The 22,441-nt window shown below is 37.6% G+C and overlaps 2 protein-coding genes and 1 non-coding gene across 3 annotated transcripts in view; 1 reads left to right on the top strand and 2 right to left on the bottom strand.

The window, feature by feature from the left end:
• The window catches only part of LOC126367488 (uncharacterized), a 476,961-nt gene that overhangs the window by 53,777 nt on the left and 400,743 nt on the right, over positions 1-22,441 (bottom strand). The gene's annotated exons all lie outside the window — the stretch shown is intronic.
• On the top strand, positions 6,038-8,074 carry LOC126367633 (dynein light chain Tctex-type protein 2B-like). Its single transcript, XM_050011250.1, has 4 exons — positions 6,038-6,124; positions 6,558-6,644; positions 6,935-7,081; positions 7,838-8,074. The coding sequence occupies exons 1-4, from the start codon at positions 6,038-6,040 to the stop codon at positions 8,072-8,074; spliced, it is 558 nt and encodes a 185-aa protein (XP_049867207.1).
• Positions 14,606-14,810, bottom strand: LOC126367946 (small nucleolar RNA U3). Its single transcript, XR_007566524.1, has one exon. It is a non-coding gene; the product is annotated as a small nucleolar RNA U3 (small nucleolar RNA).

Genomic DNA, 22,441 nt, shown 5'->3' with positions numbered 1-22,441 from the left:
TTCTCGACTTTATAACTACTTTATAGCTGTCATCTAATCATTACTACATATTAAAACAAATGTTAAAAACAATCCAGTGTTTAGACCTTATCTGAATATACCTTTACTTGCCCGGAGCTTTTCCCCAGCGAAGTATACGAAGCTAAACTAACTTAACCAAATAACTTGTAACAGGTTCTTCCACTGCAAGTAATACTTTAAACATTATTTTTCTATTTGTTAGTACTTAATATTATACAGAGAAGTCTTGTCAGTTGTTACTACAAGTATAATTGTAAATATTATGTAAGTAAATTTAGTTTTTAGTAAATATGTACATACTTATGTTCATACATACATACTTACGCATTCGATCCCTAATGGGCAAGTCAAAAGTAATCAGAAGAAAATGTTTTTTTTAAGAAGATGATTTCCTCTCCACGCTTTCTTTTGCAGCCGCTGCAGCTTGCTTCCATGATATGCGAGAGTTTTTAATTCCCGGTCCACCGAGCGGCGCCAGGTCTCTTTGGGCCGTCCCTTTTTGTAGGATATATATAACCGATCCACACATGTGGATTAACTATAACTTTTTTCTGCCAATTACACCGAAAAACCGCGAGTAAAACGTAATACATTGCATAGGATCTTGTGTTTACTTTATCAATCTTTTCAATGCGATTCGATCCACTAAGCTAAACGAGTGATACGTTATCACTACGGACCACTTTCATCATCATCACATCACATAGGAGTCAATCACGAACCAATCTTTCTAGACTGGCAGACAAACTGCTAAGTTGAAAATGTCAAGATAGATTTTAATTTCATACGAGTGTTCTGTATCTATTAAATTATTAAAAATACTTACTCCTAATTGGAAAGATTATAATTATGAATAATGAGAACACAATTTCGCAGTCACTTTTAGTATTTTTTTTTTGATGAATAATATTATTTATTATATTATGTTATGTAGAAAACATTTAATAAATAAGTTAAAAATCCGATGATCCGTTCTTCGAAAGGCACAATAAGTAGTCGGTTTGGGGACTCAATAGTAAGACACCAGATAGAGAGCCTTGATGAGGTCGGTCATTGATCTCACAACACATCGAAGAGAAGAAGTTAAGCTATTTTGGCTAATAGGCTACTTGACAACCTATTCAAATGAGATACTTTTTACGAAACGTCAAAACGAAATTTTTGTTCGAAGTTTGTATAGAAATGGATTGTTACTAGGTTCAAGATAAATTATGAAATTCTGATTACTAAATAAAGATAGATCTAAAACTAACGAAAAACATTTTTCCTTTTCTATTTAACTAATATTACGAATTTTAATCCAGAGAAACGTAAAAACAAGTCCTACATTTTATCACATTTTTCTATGACGTCACATTGTGCGTTTTCATACAACATAACATAAACTGCCTATATACGTCCCACTGCTGGGCACAGGCCTCCCCTCAATCAACCGGAGGGGGTATGGAGCATACTCCACCACGCTGCTCCACTGCGGGTTGGTGGAGGTGTTTTTACGGCTAATAGCCGGGACCAACGGCTTAACGTGCCTTCCGAAGCACGGAATCATCTTACTTTTTCGGACAATCAGGTGATTCAAGCCTGAAAAGTCCTTACCAAACAAAGGACAGTCTCACAAAGTGATTTCGACAATGTCCCCATCGGGAATCGAACCCGGACCTCCAGATCTTGAGCCTAACGCTCTAACCACTAGACCACGGAGGCTGTTGCGTTTTCATACAAATTCTACAATAATTTCCTGTTTCGACGTTTAGTAAAAAGTAACTGATTTGACTAGTTGGAAACTAATACTGTCCTATGACGTCATTAATAAAAGCTGTCAAACTCACTGTTACTTAAATCATAAATAAAATTCGAAGATAAGTCGAAAAGTAAAATGAGATTGATTTTTGATCATGTTACACTGGCTTCTATTTTTAGATTTGCATTTTATAATTTACCTTTGATCCAGTCAAATACCTTATTCTCCCGTTACTGGGTTTTTCCAGATCAGTCTCAGTTATTGTGATAATAAAAAATCATTGTTTGTTGTTGATTATTCTGGTGATCATATAAACCGGGCTTTTAAAGTTTATAGTTATTTTTTACAATAAAGCGGGATTTCCTGCTAGTGACAAAGGACCCCTAATACTCCAGCAACTCATTTTCTCTCTCTATCGGTCACATCTCGCCCGGGTGAACATTCGTTTAACTGACCTATAACCTAGCTATGTTAGCTATGCACTTGACGTCGCATAGGGCTGCCACAATAGCGTATTTGACTCGGTCAAAGATAAATTATAAAATCCTAACCTAGAAACAAAAAGCCATACTAAGATGATCAAAAATCAACCTAATTTTATTTTTTGATTTATTTTCGATACGACATTTGACCGCTTTTTATTGGTGACGTCGCCAAACTTTCGCTAATGACGTTTCGTAAAAAGTATCTGACTTGACTAGGTTGTTAAGTAACCGAACCAGGGAGCCGAACCAGAATAATTAAAAAAAAATTAAACCGACCTTAAAATCTATCAAGTAAAAAGTAAAAAATAATATTTTGTTGAATACAATGTTAGAATCTAAAGTCGGCGCAATTAGCAACCTTATTACCTGCAAACCCTGCAAATGCTCCACTACCTTCATTATAACAACGGATAAAACATGCAGTTCGACCCCAATAACCTCAATTTGACTGACCCCCAAATAGAAGTTTCTTTACCGATATTTTTTTATTTCGGTAAAAAAATCTTATAAAACGAGTTTGTCTGTATTTCTATGACGTCCCAGGTTACTTTTCTATACAAATTCGATAGTAATTTCGTGTTTTGACGTTTAGTAAAGTAACTGGGCGATTAAAATGGCCATATCGAAGCAATTCATCTAAGAAAGCAACATTGCGATTTGACACTTGCGCATATAAAAGTAAGTGCGCAATGCAAACAATGTCAAATAGCAATATTGCTATCTTAGATGAATTGCTTCGATGTGGCCATTTTAACCCCCCTGATTTGACCAGTTGGAAACTAAATACCCTATTCACTCGAAATATACGGGTGCCAACCCCAGTAGCAACTCTTATCGTCGCATCTAGTGAATGCAACGCGAATTTCGATGCATCATGTTTTGTAAAAGGTCAATGTCCTCGGTACCTAACTTTGTTGTATTCGCCGAATGAAATACCTACAGCATTACTTACTTACTTGGGACTTTGGTGAAAGTGTCGACGCGGAGTTTTTGTTTAGGGGTTAAATCACTTATGTTTACTATTCTTGTTGTTTTGTATCTATATTTTATGACCACTACAAACAGAATTATACTACGGAAGTGTGGAACGGAAACACTTCGCCCCGCACCAATTCTCTCTGGGCTTTACTTTAGTCTTAGGGTGGTTGGTGCTAATTCCTATAAATACCATCTAATTTTATTTTAAGTTATTTCTGTCATTTTCTTATCCACCGAAAAGGAAAGGGACGGGACATCAGTCAATAACCCGACACAGTTAAGTCAGCACGTCAAACGGATTACATACTCATTCCTCCAAAAAATATAATAGCGTTTCTAGAATAGCGAGAAGATATCGTAAAGTGTATTTCAGGGATCATTATAGTGTCGTTGTAGGTAGGTACCTCTTTTAAGAAATCAGAAATTGTAATTTAATTATTTCACTTTATGTGGTAAGTACTAACCTAGATATACCTACTTATATAAAAGATAAAGCAACCTTTAATAAGAGAGAAACAACTCAATGCAAAAATAATTAATGTGGTTACACTGTTGTGGTTGAAGCTCAAAATAATAAAGTTTTGCCGACGTAACGATGTGCTGTTTTAGACTTACTTACATACATAAACACACTCATGAGCAATATCATATAACCACTTTAGAACCCTGTCGCACTATCCTATTTGACATTTAATGAGACTTACGGTTTAATTTATCAAAAAAGTTAATGTGACATGGTTTCATAGTGTATATATTAGTATTTATACTCGTGACCGTACATAAACTCGCACAGTTTTCAAACGGAACCATTTCGAACATAAGTTAATATAATAAATATCTAAACGTAGCATCATAGCATCACGACTGTATCCCAGAAGAGGTAGGCATAGATGTATAGTAATACACCCATCTTGAAAGGGGCGAACCGCAGTAAGGTTATGACACCATCTCCTCGACTGCTTTGTATTTAATAAGCCCCATGTAATAGGCAAGCCTATACAATTCTTCTTCTTCTGGTCGTTTCGATGGCATTCAGATTTTACTGGACTGAGCCTATACCATTAACCGGGCACAAATCCTGGACACGACGTGATATCAATTATCTATACCGGGTGTTAGTGACATCGTCACGAATACTGAGAGTACGTTAGTAATGATCTGTGACTGATAGGCACGATTCAGACCATGATTCTGAGTTAATATCGAGTAGATTTTTCCGTCGCAAAATTTATGAGTTTTTTTGTTTTTTAAATTAGTTTCAATTCTCTACTTTTGCAATGGAAAATTTCACTTGACATCTACTCAAAATCATGATATGAATCATCCCTCAAAGTTTTCGTTACGTTCTCACTAACACCCTGTTATCTTTGTCAATTAACTTAACATAAAATGGATATTCGTATAAAATGGAATCAGAATATTGCTTCTATGCTGTTCTGGGAGCAAATAAAAAACATAGAACACGTTCAGCTGCTTCTCTTCCCGGGCATGTCGTAAATTCCGACAGAGGGATTGTGTACCTACTCTAAATGACGGACGAATGTTATGGGCGATTGGCTGATCCCTTATCACCATAAGGTTCATCATATCCATCTTAGGACTTCGTATCAACAGTGGCTGCAAGTTGTCTTTGATTACTTGTGGCTCTGCCCACCCCATTAGGGATTATGGGCGTGAGTTTATGTATGTATGGAATCGGAATTCGAACAAAACTTCTGTTTTGGTAACAAGCAAACCGGTAGAGACATGAAAATGTGACTACAGGCAATGTGAGCAGAATACAAAGAGAGGCTGCACTGAAAAAAAAACACCAACATCCCCGCTTCTACCCGAAAACCTCTTTGTCAACGTGCGAAATGTTTTTTTTTTTCGCAAAATCCACGTATATCTAAGCAAAACCTAAATGGTGGCACGATTTTGAGTTGCTGTTGGCCCAGTTGCCGTAAGTACAATGTGCAAATGTATCTAACTAGATAAGTACGTGTTTTTATAGAAGTACTTACAGCATATTTATTTATTTATTATCTAAAGTATTCAATACATATAGTCACTACCGGTACTTATTTCTATAATATCTTCTTCTTCCTAGCGTGAATCCCGCCGTCTTGCGCCGGGGTCCGCTTTCCTATAATATACTTTTTATAAATCTGTGTACCACATACCTATGTATCTAACATAAAAACAATCTCTTTTCTTTATAAATAACAGTCTGTAAATCATTAAGATAACTATTACGAATGACTTAGATATCTAATAGTAATTGATTTATTTAACATTCTGTTTACAGTAAACAGAGACTATGGAATTATATTTGCTTCGATCCTGGCATCTTTATCTTGCTTCCTCCACATTCATCAACAGTTTCATACACGCACCCCAGTTCTGAGTAGATAGTACTGAATCTTTTTTAAGGACATCCCTCAGTTCACCCCGCGGCCACCGCTCTCTGGTTACCCCGGTGGGAAATAGACATGAGTTTGTGTATGGATGTCTATTTACAGTCTACGCCCAACAATCATTTTGCTAATGGACATAGAGCAACATAGGCCTCCGGCACAGACATTTCATACTTCTTAATGTCTGTGGCCTCCAGGAGGGTGAACTGCTATAAAAGGATGGAGCGATGACTTCTGAAAGGCTCTAAACTTCCGTGCAAAAGGAAACGACCTATAAAAAAGTAAAACATGACATAGAATGTCAATTGAATTTCAAACCAATTTCATAACAATTTTCAACTGATTTCTATTATTGCTTTATTTTAGTACTTACAACAAGTTTTGAACAGTTTGCAATGTCGGTCTCTATTCAGAAAATGGATGCTAGTGACAAGGTGGAAGCCAAGGCTAGCAGGGCATCCAGTGTCACCCTTCAAAAATCCACGCTTAAAACCGATGTTAGGGTAATTCAAAATTCTATATTCAACTCCAATACTAATAATAATATCTTAAGTGCAGGTTTCATTATCTCAGTTGGCTCGACCATTATAGACAGCGATTTTACTCACCACCTATCACGTTGATCTAACAAAAAGATCGCTGAGGTGTGGGTACTTAGTTTATTTTGCGATGGATGTACCTCTCGTGAGCTTATGCTATGTTATTTTTCAATCCCAGTTCAGTAGCAGTTCTAATTACAAAGTAACGTTTTCGTCATGGCCGATTCACTCCAATGTAATCTTAAACAAAACGATCTTCACGTTCATTTGCATCAAATGACTTTAAATAGGCACTTGACCGGGAAATTAGTCCAGCAGGATTTTAAGTGGATGAAAAAGTAAAAATCTTCTGCTACTTGTCATGCTATACCGATAAATGTTCAATTAAATGTTTCAGCAATCACTGAGCAGAATCAAAGTTCGAAAACAGTCGTTTGGTTTCCGAGGTGTTCCTGGAATAAAACCTATTGAAAGAACTTCGCAGGTATCTGTGCTTTTTGTAAATAATTGAATGGGAATTATACAAAAAAGTGTATGGCTAAGTATGTATGTAATCATTGTATGACTAGATGACTATAAGCAATAGCAGAGTTTGCGTCAAGCGCTTTATATTGCTATGAAATGTCGCCGCGCTTATTCATTATGAGTATTCAAGACAATCATTTTCTCAAAAAAATCCAAAATAAACGTAGATATTTGATATAATTTTTCTGTATTTTTTACTGTTGATCATAATATAAAATATTATGTTGAAAATATATAAAATGATTTTAGGTTGCAATAGAATTCAAACGGCCTATACCAGTGTATCTTCCAACATACCAACTCGATCCTTACGTCAAATTTCATCACGATGATGTGTTGGCCATAGTCGATGCGACTTTAGATGAGCTCTGGGTAGGACATAAGTACCATGAAATAGTAAGTTTAATTTTATATAAGTAATTATCAAATTAACGTGGCAGACTAAATGTGTGATGCTAAACCAACTACATACTTAATGTCCCTACTTAATACAAGGGAAGTACCCTTGGTCCTTTCCTTCTCATAATAAGTCTCATTTGTGGATTTCGATCTATTTATATGCCATTTTTTTATCCAAGTCGGCTTAAGGGTTTCAAATTAACTTACAGACAATACCTAGTATTTTTGCCGTCTATAACTGCCGTGTATTTTTGTCGTCGTTGTGTGAGTCTTCTTCGATCGTGTTACTTCTGATTATCAACCTCAGCAACCCTGGTGGCAGGGTTACTATTGAACCGCCAAAGGCCCCTGAAATGGCTCGTGTAACGACAATTATGCTACTTGAATCAGTAAGTAGTAACCGGGACCAACGGATTAGCATGCCTTCCGAAGCGCGCTTCGGATGAACAGTCTGTAATGTCCTAACCAAAATAGGGCTTACAAAGAGAATTTTGTGATATATCCCCACTGGGAATCGAATCCGGGGCCACCCGACCGACCTCAACGCTGGCTCAGGGAGGCCGTCAGAAGTCACACACACAGACGCGCGTGTACGATAATGTCAATGTATGGTGTCTGTGTAAAACGAGGCTGTTTGTATGAAGTGTCCTGGGTATACTTTGGGTCAAATGGGATAGATATATAATTGGCGATGGGCTGGTAACACTATAATTATACACTATTATAATCGTAGTGTGGATGATCTATTTACAGGAATCGCCAAGTTTAGCGATGAGGTTGGCTGCTGACATCATGCACAAAATAAAATCAATACAGTACAACCGGTACAGGATCATTTCCGTCGCTACCATCGGTCAGAAACGGTCACAAAGCTACAATAACGCCATAGGATTCGTATGGGACACTCATAGAGACGTATATGTCGAGGTGCATAGAGAAGTCACTACTGCGTTTGTGCAGATAACCGTTTTTGGAGTGTACCTCGATTAGTTTATTTATGTAACCTATCAAGAGAAAAGTGACCTTTACAGTCTGTATAGTGAATGAAAGAGATGGCAGTGAATGTCATCTCTTTTAAGTCACATCATGCAATGAAACTGAGATTCTTGGAATAAGGAATCTCTTGAATGAAATACTTTTACGAGTCTGATAATTTCATTAATTCATTATTTATTTGTAAAGTCAAAGCAAAGAATTTCATTAATCCAAGACCTAATACATGGATGAATGAATTCGTTTCATTGATTTATAAATGAATTAATGAAAGTTCTTTTAGTTGTTGGAGATATGAGAATGTTTTCTAAGTATGTACATTAGTTTTAGACTTTATTTAGAATTATTTCAGAAGTGATGTTGCGATTAGATAAAATATTTTTAAGAATTTCATAATACGTGTATTTCTATATTGGTTCATGATTGATATTTTATTCATCAGAATATCAATCGACTATTAGGTATCTGACTACTTACAAATGCGTGTATTTAGAGGTTAAAGCATAGTTTACATTTAGTCTAGATTTGTAAAATATTCTTTGGTATGATGTTACTGTAGTGTACAATTTATTATTAATTAAAAATCTTTAGGTTATTTGGGTGGTTTTATTATTTTCCCGTACCTACAATTATTCGGCTGTTTTTTAAGTCTTCGTTGTCGTTTTGAACCATAAACGGCCCTTATAGTTCTTCTTCTTGTCGTGTGGGTTGTAAGGTACAATACCAGCCTCATCAACCCTGGTGTCAGGGTTATGATTGAGCCGCTAAAGGCCCCTGACATGGCTCATGTAACGATTAGGTACTCACTTACATAAGTAAATAGTAACCGGGACCAACGGCTTAACGCACCTTCCGAAGCACGGATCATCTTTACTTTCGGACAATCAGGTGATAGCCTGTAATGTTCTAACCAAACTAGGGATCACAAAGTGATTTTTGTGATATGTCCCCACCGGGATTCGATTAGTTCATCCCTTAGACCACGTAAAACATTTAAATCCTACTTTCCCACGATTGCCTGTCACTGAAAGCCTATCGCGATGCCTGAAATACTTTTTGTAGTTGGTACGAAATTATTATATATAGGTATTTTCAATATTGTTTTCTCCTTAGGATTTGTTTTCAATAGAGTAGTTTCCAACTAGTCAAGTCAGTTACTTTTTATTTAACGTCAAAACACGAAATTACTATGGAATTTGAAAAAACAACTTGTGGCGTCACAGAAAAAACGTGACAAAATGCCGCACTTATAATTATAATTTTCTTAAAAAAAAATCATAAATATGTTAAATAGAAAAAAACACGTTTTTTGCCACCTTTTTAGTAAACAGAATTTGAAAATTTATATTTGAATTGGGAACGACCCAATTGTATATAATATGTACACTTATTATGTCGGTCCATTCTATGGGCAATTACTTGGAGAATCACAAAAGTAAAAAGTAACTTTTGGCGGGATCAAAGTTTGAGTAAAGTGAATACCAACGTTTGAAGAAATTTTGGCATATTTAATTGAACTGCTTTCTTTGATATCAATTTGTTTAATGAAAAATAACGAAATAAATATGAAAATGACCAATGTTACAGTTAAACTGGCAGACAAAAGTCGAATAAAGGACAATGTTCATTAAAATTATACGATATACTTAATTCGTTTAAATAAATAATGGAATGTTATCGAAATTAATTAACAAATGAAATTTAAATTACCCAGTTACTAGAAAAATATGTAAGAAATATAAAATATTATTTGAATTTATTATCATAAGTACTTTATAAATTCTCATTATTTTATTTTATGGCGAAAGTTTTGACGAGGGTTAGAAATCTTATTAACATATTACAAAAAACTACTCTGATTATTTTATCCATGGTATTAGAAAACCAGGTATGCTCTAAACTGACAGCATTTCAAGGTTAGCCCAGCTGACGTCATCCTACCCTACCTTGCCATTTCGTAAAATATATTACCCACGTCCAATGTTTTAAATTAGTTTGCAAGGATTTTTTTTTACTTTTAGTAAAAGATTTACGTCAAGTTTTAATGTTTTTTGTAATGAAATACATTAGTCAGTAATTTACTTATTTTTCAATAATAAAATTTACGTCCTTGGAATGTTGGAGATACCAATTTAATGGTAACACTTACGGCATCAAGGGCTAGCATTGGCGGCTTGTACATAATGGCGGCGGCATAGAATTGAACATACCTGGTTTTCTTATATGATTTTATCTAGGTGGGTTTTCTCTCTCTTTATTTAAGAGCTGCGCTCTTGTCGGTGGAGTAATCGCCATTATTCCATAGATAGGGCGTGTAGAACGGTGTTGCCCCAATCGCCTTCCGTTCCGCAGTACACCGACCAATTTCTCAATCGGTGATATTCTAGCTAGAGCCCTACCAGAATCCATTTCCTCGGCCTCCAACCAGTACTGATACCGCTGCTGCCCGGCATCAGGGGTGCGCTTTTGAAGTAGCGGCGCCTACTCGCTACGTCACAAGATCGTCGTAGAACCTAAGTAGCATTTCATAGGTGGGTTTTATGTAGGTAAATTAAACATATCGTCAGAAACTGAAATAAAATACCTAAACAAATTGTACTTAAGTATTATTTTCTCGTACAAGAGCGACAGCGAACTCGTACAAATTCTATTTCCTTCGGTCCACAAGCACATTATCGGAAATGGGAAAACGAAAAGTCAATTTCACATTAAAATTAAATCTCATGTAGGTACTGGGAGCAAATTGAAAGTCTTGCTATGCGACTACAGCGTTTGTTCAATGTAATATTACTTTGAACGTTTTATTTATTTATTATTGTGCATTGGCAGCCACGGGTCGCGCCCAACTCGGTAGGTACCCCCAGGCCTGTTATTATATTTTTTGTACCGGGTGAGAACCCTTAGCACTCCCCATGTGTTTGGCCAAGTATTGAATGCCATATACGGCGAATCTTCAGTAAGCCACTCTCAAAATAAAAATAGGCCATGATGATTTTTTTGACCGTGGAAATTTTGAAAGCAAACGTGGTATGTCAGGATCGTAGCAAATGGAATTCCATGGTATCCAGTGGCAGCCCTAGGGCGGTGTGAGGTGTGTCACTGGGGGCGCCAAAATCAACCAAGACTGGTTCACTTTTTTTTTTTGACGTGACTTATTGTAGATTTGCCGCAGATGGCATTAACTACTTGGCCGGACAAATGGGGAGCGCTGAAGGCTCTCACCCGGTTCAACGTTTAAGACAACAGGCCTGAGGGTGCCCAGTTGGGCGCGAACCTCGGCTCAGGGCGTCGTCTGAGAGGAAAAATATTTGAAAGAATTAATCGACCCTAGTGGGTCGATAGGGATAAGCGTTGTATGAGGGAAACTGGTTCACCGTGGCTGCAAGTTAACTTCATCGGTTTAGATTGCTCATACCGGGTGGCCTGTATTTTTTGTTTTAAGGCGCTGAGGGGTGCCTCTTTGAGGTCTTGCACCATCTAAATATTTTGCTAGCGTCGCTACTGATGGTACCCTACCCCAACGGGAAACAAGCGTGGTCTTATGTTCGAGTTCTTATGTACTTACGTATCAACAGTCAATCGAAATCGTCTTCAGCTGAAAATCACCGTCATAGTCAAGGTTATTTAAATGTTATCATGTTGCTGAGGTCAAACCGTATTCAGTTTTGTATTATTATTTTGTTTAACGCCAGATACATTTTTAATTATCTCTTTAGAATAAGTTTATCCCGTAAATGTCTTGTAAATTTGTGTGCAATAAAGTGTTTTATTATTATGTCGTTTCCATATCTCGGGCCTATGGAGTCCCGGACTTTTGGACCGTGGGTGGGGCCGAAGCCAAGACGTAGAGGCTCCTTAAGTCAGTTTAATCTAAATGTGATGTGACACCAACCGGCGATTATCCCTGTATGCACTATGGGAGCGCACCCACAGACAATCCCCGGTTCGTGTAGGATTATTGCAGATTATGGGAACAAATTATTATTAGGATACATATCTACTTACAATCATAATTTATTACATACTGTCGGTAGTTTGCCTGGTTATTGTTTATGGAAATTATACTTTAACACTTATGGCACCAACTCATACATTCATTTCTCCGCGTCACTGTCTACCTATTTTACTGTAACCAGATTTCTTATGCACAACATTTTTATTTAGACAATTTGTATCTCAGCAATTCAGTAATATGGCAAATGTCTCCAATATGGTAAATATTCTTACATCTATCATGTTATTCTCGCGTCAAAAAGTTGAACGAAACCTAATAATTCAAGATTGTATGCAGAACGTGGCTTTTGCAGTGTGCATCTTTTTAGGGTTGTCATACGTCCATCTGTTGTTTCGAAGTCCTCTGGGGCGTAGTACGTACACACTCTACTAGTTTATGTACTGGCCTCTAGAGTTGATATTTCTACAACTTCACACTCATCATCTCCATAATAATAATGTTAGTAGGCTTCGGCCCTACCAACGCCTTCCAAAAGTCCGGCACTCCATAGGCCCGAGATATGGAAGCGACATACATAATAATCACTACATAGTATAAAACAAAGTCGCTTTTTCTGTCCCTATAGGTATCCCTATGTACGCTTAAATCTTCGCAACGGATTTTGATGCGGTTTTTTAATAGATAGAGTGGTTCAAGAGGAAGGTTTTTATATAGGTAATAACATCCATTAAATAGTGGAGAAATACAGTTATTTTTGAGGTTTGGGGTTATGTGATGTCGTAAATAATTTCATTTCTTCCTCAGCATTGCACCCGAGCGAAGCCGGGGCGGGTCGGTTAGTAAATAATAAAATAAAAATAATGTTTATTTCTCTCATTAGCTTAGAACTTAAATACAACAGATTAATGAAGCAGACGAGAGACTGGTGATAGGCGCAGGCCTAGACACGTGTTACCGATCGCCAGGGTCCACTCACCTTACTTACCTTCTGGTTACGTCACACTAATAAATCAATATCAAATCGACTTTGTTTTACGTCATTTAGTTACCACAAAACGTCATGTTAGATTGGCGCCCACGAGCATTCACAAGACTGAGAGGAAGTCCACCAATGAGATGGAAGGACAACATCGTGCGGCACGCGGGATATGGCTGGATGTCGATAGCCCAAGATCGTCGAAAGTGGAAAAAACATGGAAGTGTCCTACGTCCAAAATTGGATATGAATTTAGGCTGATATAGATAGATAGATAGAAAGGTACCACAAATAAATGTTTTTTTTTTTCAATTTATACCAAACATCCCCACCAGAGTCATGGCGACTTACGACATCCCTAGCTCAGAGATTTGCATGGAAATATTCCAAGCGAAACAATATCGGCTATGACTAGACAGACTGAATGAATAGCAAAAACTTAGCGGTAATAAATAAACAAGGTTTGATTAAAAACTTTATTGCATGACTTTGTACTCTTGATTAAAGTTGAAGCATGAATGGCGTCTAGTACCTAATTGTTTTTGGTTTTGCGTTATACGTTTTTTATGTTCAGTTTGGTAGTGTCGTATGTTGTTGAATGGAATATTATAAAGGGATTGTTATCTCTATTAGTTACTCAAGGAAAGAAATGAAAAACAATATTCTAAAATTCATTATTCTGGACTTCTTGTTTTCTTATCGATGAAATTGTCTTTTATATCTTTTATTGTCATATACTGGCCCCGATTCCCGCAGACACCATCCTAATTTTAAGTTGTAAGTACCTGTCAAATCTTCAGGTTAGGTAAGCGGACCCTGTGGAACACGGGATAATGCTAAGGAGATGATGATGAAGTACCTGTCATTTTATTATCCACCGAAAAGGAAAGAGTCGGACTATTGACAACTGTTAATAAAATTTTAAAAGAATGAATAACCTGGCCGAATAAAATAGGCATCTCGCTCATATGTAACCCGGTCAACGTGTGATGTCAACTTAATTCTGTCGAGTTATATGCCAATATAAAACTTTGGAAGGGCTTTTTAAAATGGCAGGTATAACTTAAAATAAATTTAGATGGTGTGTACTAAAATCACCACCATTATTAAGTATACTTTAATTTTAGTGTAAATTCAACGTTATTATTTTCATAGAAAATATATTGCTCACAACACAAACAAATGTTATATATTTAAGTATATTCTTTCAATAATGCATGTAATCCAATAATAGAAGACGATGCCATATTAAGAACGTTACTCAGAAACTAGAATCATTCATTCAACGTAATTATAATATTATATAAACTTGTTGAAGGTCACATTCATTCAACGTAATTATCAACAAACTTGTTGAAGGTCATATAGCTCATAATATCAAAACCTTTAGCCGCACATTTTACTACAGAGACAACCAAACTAACACGTTGCAACTAGTAGTGTCTGTAAAATTAACGCAATGGTATAATATACTCTGGAAAACTAAGTATTTGTGTTATAATATAAAATCCTTCCAGTGATGTCTACTTTCAACAGGAACTCATATTCAGGAACGGTTGTCCTTTTCAGGGCTATGAAATTTATAAAGTTTAAAAAAGCCGCTCAGACAGCGACAACGCCCCACCCTCCCCCACTCGCATAGGGGAGCGAACGATCATCGATGGCTGGTGGTGAACCACCACCGCCAATCTCACGCTCAGGGCGCCGCGCCACATCTCCTCATCGTGGCTTGTGGATTCTCACATAGTGTGAATCTCGTTTGAAGAGCTTACTATAGAAATGATCCTATGAAGTAAGGTCTTGCCGAAAGCGGTCCGATGCGCGGTATATATGTCTCGCGATGAATTTTTCGATACCGCGTTCTAAAATACTAGTAGTGACATCTTCTGAACCACAAGCATAAGCAACAAAGTGACGTAACATGTTTGGCACGCTGTCAGGTTATCTCGGTCATCACGTGGCGGACGAATGCGTACGCGCAGCTGTCTGTGGAGCATTCATGGCAATTTGAACTTTGTAACGTTCATGTTAGAAATCTTTATGGCTTCACTAGTAATTTAAATCATTGCTCCAATTTTATTTCTTATCAAAATCCAACCGTGCATGTAGCGAAATAATTTGTTCAGGCAAAATTTTAGCATTAAGTACCTACTATATTTGAATAAACAGGTAATAAATACTTAGCTCAGTTTAAACACTGAATACTAAACAGATTGAGCGGGGTTAGTTGTTGAACGCTACAAGTTCAATGTTAGCCACTGACCTAAAAAAACCGAATTGCGGTTAGTCACGATAGCCGGTTTTAGTTTAGGACACTCACTAAAGTACACGCCTACATTCGGCTGTCCTGACATAAAGCTTGCCCTCAAGCTTTACAAAGGGCTCTACACCAAAACCTCTCATACAATGACAAACTGTTAAAAGTCATAACAATGGCGAACAAAGATAATTATTGTCCAAATACATATTTGTACAAAACGCCAAAACTTTTCAAATTATTAGGTTCGAATTTATTGAAGCGTAGATATATACCTATCTATATGCTTACGGTTAAGTATATAGATATACTGTGGGATTTTATGTTCTTCAGAAGTAAGGTAATTTAGTATAAAAAACCGGTGTTCAGGTTTGCGGGTGCTAAAAGAATTCCCGCGGCGTCCCTAAAACAAAATTGACTTGAATTACATCTTAATAAGACTAAAAGATTGAGTGCATTGAAAAAATGTTTTAACATCAAAGGTTGGTAAGGAAATTCTTATATCGATTTGGTTCAATTTACCTTGGCTGGTGCTCTTCAATACTGCTTTTGAAGTAACCTTTAACAAAGTTTCTCTACTTGCTCTACCGCTGAACGATTCAATTTATTGATACCATGGAAGTAGAAAATGTTGTTAAACTTTAGCTGTGACCTTTCCCTAAGAACGTAAATATATATAGGCTTTAGTAATATCTACATTCATCATCGTCGTTGTACGCAAAATTAGTTAATATAGGTACTTACTTCCGCAGAATAATCTATTTCCTACTTAGATCACATCACTAATTTAAGGGTCACGCTCTTGTCGGTGTAGCATTCTCCATTTTTGTCTATCAAAAGCCAATTCCTTCACTTCCTTATAAGACACGGCGTTCACCTTCTCTTTAATCTGTTCCACGTAAGCTCTTCTTGGTCTTCCCCTTCCTCTCTTTCCTTGTAGTTCTCCCTTCCCCTTCTATGTGATGTTTTTAATAAATTCGTCGTGTCTTATTAAGTGTCCAATCATCTTGCCTCTTCTAACTTCAACATACTACCACAGATCATAATATAATACTAACGTATATACTACTTACTACTTACTTATATGTAGTACTATTGTACTTAGGTACATAACGTAAATTCCCCAAGGACCCTAAAGCACTTTACTGGATTTTGGGCCAATGTAGAGCCACACCCTCGAGGGTTGTGAAAAATTGGTCCCAAGATAGAGTATGGAAGGGACCAATTCACCCACATTTTACCTTCACGTCCTGCTCTGAATGCTTGTCATAAATTTCGTCGGTATTTTATTCGATTTGACTAATATTTGCTTTTTCTGATTTTTGTATTACGATTTTCCTTTCGGTGTTCATCGGCGACCTATTTGCGTCGCCTCTCTCCTCCTAAGTACTTTCGATCCATCTCCATTTCCTGTGAATTATGTCCCTAGTGCGGGGAAATAGCCACATTTGTTCCTGGCAATTTTGTGAAGTGTATTCGGAATGAGGTGATGAAAGGCTGGAAATATTGCTTGGTAGGCCTTTATTCTGTATACATTTCCAAGCTATTCATTTTAAATAGAAGGTAATAAATTGTAGTTACCGACTAAATAATTCAGACTTAATATATTTGGACCCATTACGTTAATGATTACTTTAGTAGCTACCTCATGAAGATTTATTCATAAATTATAAGTTGACGGAACATCGAACACGAACGAAGCAACAACTTAAATCTTATCTTTTATAGCCGACAACAGAAAACGATGTATAAATAAATTGGGACCAATTTTACACCAACAAGACTTTGAGCAAAGATTTTTGTCTCGAATTCCAATTTGGTGGACAAATGAAATGGATGTAGTATCGGGTGAGACTCTGAAATGTGTCTGGGTGGACGTCTGACGACCGGACCAGAGATCCGGAGATCCGACGTTTGACGCTACGAATGCCACCAAACGGGTTCAGACGGGGAGGGGATGAAAACGATATGCATTGGTATTGTTTGGTATTGTTACATTTTGTTGCAGTGTTATAGGTACTAGATTTCTTTATATGTACATAACATAACAAAAGCTCACGACTGTGTCCCAATTGGGGTAATCAGAAGTACATCCATCGTAGTACCCACACCTCACCTTTCCATTAGATCAGCTGATAGGTGGTGAGCTGTATCGCCATCTATAAAAGACGGGCCAACTATGTTAGTGAAAACTGCACTTGAGATAAATTAATGACTCATAGGACTACAGTGACTAAATTTTTATTTAATATTCAATAAAATGTTATTTAAACTTATACGTGTATATATCAACATAAATACAATGTCACGTTTAGAAGAAAATGTTCGATGTTCTGTGTTGTGATGTTTGTATAATATAGGTAGGTCTTACAAACAAATAAATTCTTTAAATATTTAAATCAAAGTTTCAACATTCGTGATTGCAATCTAAATATTCCAATCGGGACGGAACCGGAAATTTAAAATTTAACAGGTTCAAAATCCGTGAGCTAACTGCAATAGCGTTCGTGTTGCATTGCAACTATTGCTGACGAAAAAGCGATTTGTTTTGTCTCGGCATTCGATAAAGAAACAAAAAAACCTCTCCACGATTGTTTCACTAGTTGTTAAACCAAGCATTATGTGCTCGAGTTACGGATTTATTACACCATAGTCACTAACTAGCGATAAGATCTCTTCGAGTAGTTTACTTCATTTTTCTTTTGGTTTCGGGAAGTTTTGCACTATGCAACATGTTATTGCAACGGTAACGATGCAAGGATTACGTACTAATTACGTCTTTCAGTAGTAGTTCATGTAATTTTACAACACATCACGAACGAGTGGCCTCTGCACCGGTTCCCAGATGGTATAGCCGGGCTGCATTGTGTGACGGATGCGGCAGAGACTTGGTTAGGGGAGCTTCAGCTGGATATATGAGCCACGCTCTTGTCGGTGTAGCATTCTCCATGCTACTTTTTAGGGAAAAAGTCGGCAGTGGTTAACCTTTTGCCTTCCGCCCCGCAGTACTCTGTCTGACGCGAGTGGGATGGCGCCCAGAGTAGTCTATTTCAAAGCCGTACTAGGACACCTGTCCTCCGCCTCTGAATAGTACTGATAGTTACTGCTGTCCTCTGCCAGGTTCCAGGTTACAATTCCTGTGAGTCGCCTTTTCCGTCCTGCATTGCCGTACCGATGGCACCCATCTTCGCCTAATAACAAAAAAACAACTAATTACTTATAAAAAGATTAAGATTATTATGGTAGGTGAGGTAAAAGAATGGAGCGTAACATAATTATAACTCTGTACTTATAGATAATAAGAGAATAGATCCATCGTAAGATAAACAACATACAACGTTAATAATTACCATAAGGTTTATTTATTCTTCCCTATAATATCTTTTAAAAAAAAGCAGAATAAAGTACAAAACAAAGTTGCTTTTTCTGATGTACGCTTAAATCTTTAAAACTACGCAAATGTAAATAATTTCATTTAATCCTCAGTATTGCACCCGAGCGAAGGGTCGCTAGTTCTTTATAAACAACAGTATCCTCTAAAAAACCTACATAGCATAATGTACTAACATTATCTCTACTAAGAGGTAAGACAGAAATTATGACACTAAACTGAGACTTAGCTACAATAAGCATAACCGTATAGCTATTTTATATATCTATTAATGTCTTAAGAGAAACATTAGCAGAGACAGTAATCCGCAGCCTTATACACACAGACTTTAGTACTTATCTACAGATCAGACTAGACTTTAACACAGAGCAATTGAAAACAGAAACAGCAGAAATTATTAAATAACACCGAAGTAATAAACGATCGTGGAATTAACCGTAACGGTACGTAAAGTTGTCTGCAAAAACTAAAATAAAAATTTAATATAAAATGTTTTAATTAATTGTAATTTTAATTTATAAATGACAAATTGTATTTAAAATAAATTATTCATATTTTAATAAATAAAAATATTGTGAACATTAATTAAATTCAAATATTTCGTTTTTATTTAAAAAATAAATAGGTACATACTGTATCTGGGATTATGGTGTTACGGTTTTCCTTTCCTATTTTATTTTCTTTCGATACAAATTAAATATAATTTCGTGTTACATCTTAATATTCTTTCTTAAAACTTTCGTATGTTTTTTTCTATCGTGTGGGTTGTGTGGTCTATAGCGGACCTCATCAAACCTGGTGTCAGGGTTATTATTCAGCCGACTATAGAATAGTCTCTAATTTGTTTTATATACTAGTAAGATATTGAATATCATGTCGACCGTAACAGGTAACTTCTCCATATATTTAATATATCTGTGACACCTTTTCAAATTAATACCTACACAAACCTGTAGTCTAGTTGAAATGAACTAAAGTACCTATTTATTAATCTATGAAATCCTATAACACTAACAGAAAACTTTTACAAGAGCTGTATACTTACTATCTGACATTATCGTGGTTTTACCAAGAGCTCACAACTAATGCATTCCAGTAGGGGAAGAAATGAAAATGAAATAGTCAGGCGTGTCATTTACGAGATGCTTCAAATAATTCCTGTTTAAATCACAAACGTGGTATGCAATGGGAATTTTTAATTTCCTTCAGATGTAAGTAAGGAATGTTAGTTGGAATGATTCTGCCTGGATTTGTTTGGTCATATCCAGCTTACGACATCGTATCAACAGTGGCTGCAAGTTGTCTTTGATTACTTGTGGCTCTGCCCACCCCATTAGGGATTACGGGCGTGAGTTTATGTATGTATGTATGTTGTTTGGTCTTAAAAGTGATTTGTAAACTGACAAGAAGTGTTTTGTGTGCAACGATGCACCTAATAGCCACTTTTCTTTGTACCTATTACTAAGTTGTTTTATTCCATTTAGCACTGCATTGTAATAGCACACAACAAAACGCCTTTAAACACAAAACGTTCGTGTCATAGTAGGTAAGTATATAGTCATGCCAAAGTCATGAACAAAGAAATCGCCAAATATACGGAACTATACGGGATTCCGGGCTTTACATTAATCCTGTATCAAGTTACACACACAACATCCATTCCATTACCGACAGCAAGGCCATCTTCTAAGTAAACAATGTGCAAACATTATTATTGTCACAAGTTATTGTGGCAATTTCCTCTTCAAACACCGGGCGGAGCTTGCGCCGTGACGTCACTAGAGTATGACGTCAGAGCTGCGTACATGTAGGTCAATAGAACGCCGGGCCCGGGAGCAACCTACAACCCTGCAGCTGAAAATAGGTCACACTCTAAAAATAAGCGCGGCTATTCACCAACCTCCCGTCCCTGGCCGGGTTATGTCCCAAGCCTTGGGGTTTCTTTCTTTTTATCAGACTGTAGATTACGCCCGTAAGCACCTTCAATGGCTACAAATGTTTTATCTCGTCCAATAACGGTGTCTGTCTTTGTTTGCCGAAACAATAGGGATTGGTATTAGCAGTATGTCATAGATGCCAACTTTACGGGCATTCTAGTAGGCATTGTCATGCCAAGCCTAGGTGCGTAAAGTGCCTAGGTGATCACGCTACCTCGGATTGCCTTAGAGGCAAAAACGAGGTGGAACCCCCTAGCTGTGTGCTGTGTGGTCAGCAAGGTCATCCTGCGAACTATCGCGGATGCACCAAGGCTCCACGCACCCACCATAAGGTAGCTCAACGAAGGGCAGCCCGCGCTGCAGCTTCCCAACCCGGTCCCACTAAGGCCCATATGGCCCCTTCCTCGCACTCTACTCGCGATTTCCCGGCTCTGCCACTCACGCAGACCAAACTCGCGCCACAGCGTCCATCCGCATGGATTCGTCCCCCGGCAATCGTCCGACCCACAAATCCGCTCCGCGCCCAACCTAGTAGCAACTTAGGTATTCCTGCAGCCACTCTTGCGCCTCATCCGGTTCCTGCGATGGCCCCTCAGGCCTCTGCGTTTCCTGTCAACCAGTTTAGGGAATTTAGTATTCTCTTTAAGTCGGCCCTTAGTCAACTTGACAGTTTATTAGACTCCCTGTCCCAATTTAAAGCCTAATAATGGATTGTACGAATAAAAGTAGAGTCAAACCGCGTTCCCTTACAATAGGTTTTTTCAATGCTGATGGCATCTTAGGTCAACGTGCAGAGATTCACGAGTTTGTAAAACATCATCAGGTAGATATTTTATTAGTGCAGGAATCTTTCCTCAAACCCTCTAATCGCGACCCCAAGATGGCGAATTATAATTTAGTGCGAAACGACAGGATCTTTGCGCCCAAAGGGGGCACTCTCATTTATTATAGAAAGTCACTTCACTGTATACCTATAGACCCGCCTGCCCTCACTGACATTGAGGCTTCGATCTGTCGAGTGGGCATGACAGGACATCAGCCAATCACACTAGTGTCGGCTTATCTATCTCCTAATAACTCTAAGAGGTTACTTAGAAGTGACCTCGAAGCCCTCTTTAATCTCAGTAATTCAGTCATAATTGCAGGCGATCTTAACGCTAAACATCTTTCTTGGAGTTGCTTAACAACAAACACAAGAGGCAGGGTATTAGAAACTCTAGCCGAGCCCCTCTATTATGATATAATAACACCATTGCAGCCCACTAGATATCCCCCTGACTTGAACCACAGACCAGAAATACTCGACTTGGCGCTTCTAAAGAACATAAACTTACGTCTATGTTCTATAGAAGTACTACACGAGTTACAATCCGACCACCGACCTGTTATATTAAAACTAGGCTCCCGTTTAGACGCCCCTGATAATCCAGCAACCCCTAAGACAGTACTGGACTGGGAGAAGGTGGCCGAAGGCCTCCAGTCTTCTAGTTCAGTATACTTAGATAGTATCCCAGTAGAAATAGTCTCCTTAGAGGAGGCCTCGACAGCTATTAACTCCCTCACGGATCACGTGAGGTCGGTTTTGAATGAAAGTTCAAAACAGGTTCCGGAGATGGAAGACCATCGCTGGAAACTGCCTACCGACATCCGTGATCTGCTAACGGAGAAAAACGCAGCCACCCGCGCATATGATTCCAATCGCACCGAGGAATGTCGCCGTCATTTGCGTCTCTTGCAGCATACTGTAAGAAAACGTATTAATGACATGCGACAGAATCGGTGGGATAATCTTTTGAGCGGCATTGAGCCCCACCACCAGGCCATCTGGCAGCTGTCTAGGTCTCTTCA

The sequence above is a fragment of the Pectinophora gossypiella genome, chromosome 6, assembly GCF_024362695.1.
Source record: "Pectinophora gossypiella chromosome 6, ilPecGoss1.1, whole genome shotgun sequence".
In the NCBI taxonomy this organism is placed as follows: Eukaryota; Metazoa; Arthropoda; class Insecta; order Lepidoptera; family Gelechiidae; genus Pectinophora; species Pectinophora gossypiella.
The sequence above is the reverse complement of the archived record's forward strand: the minus strand, read 5'-3'. Positions and strand labels throughout refer to the sequence as shown.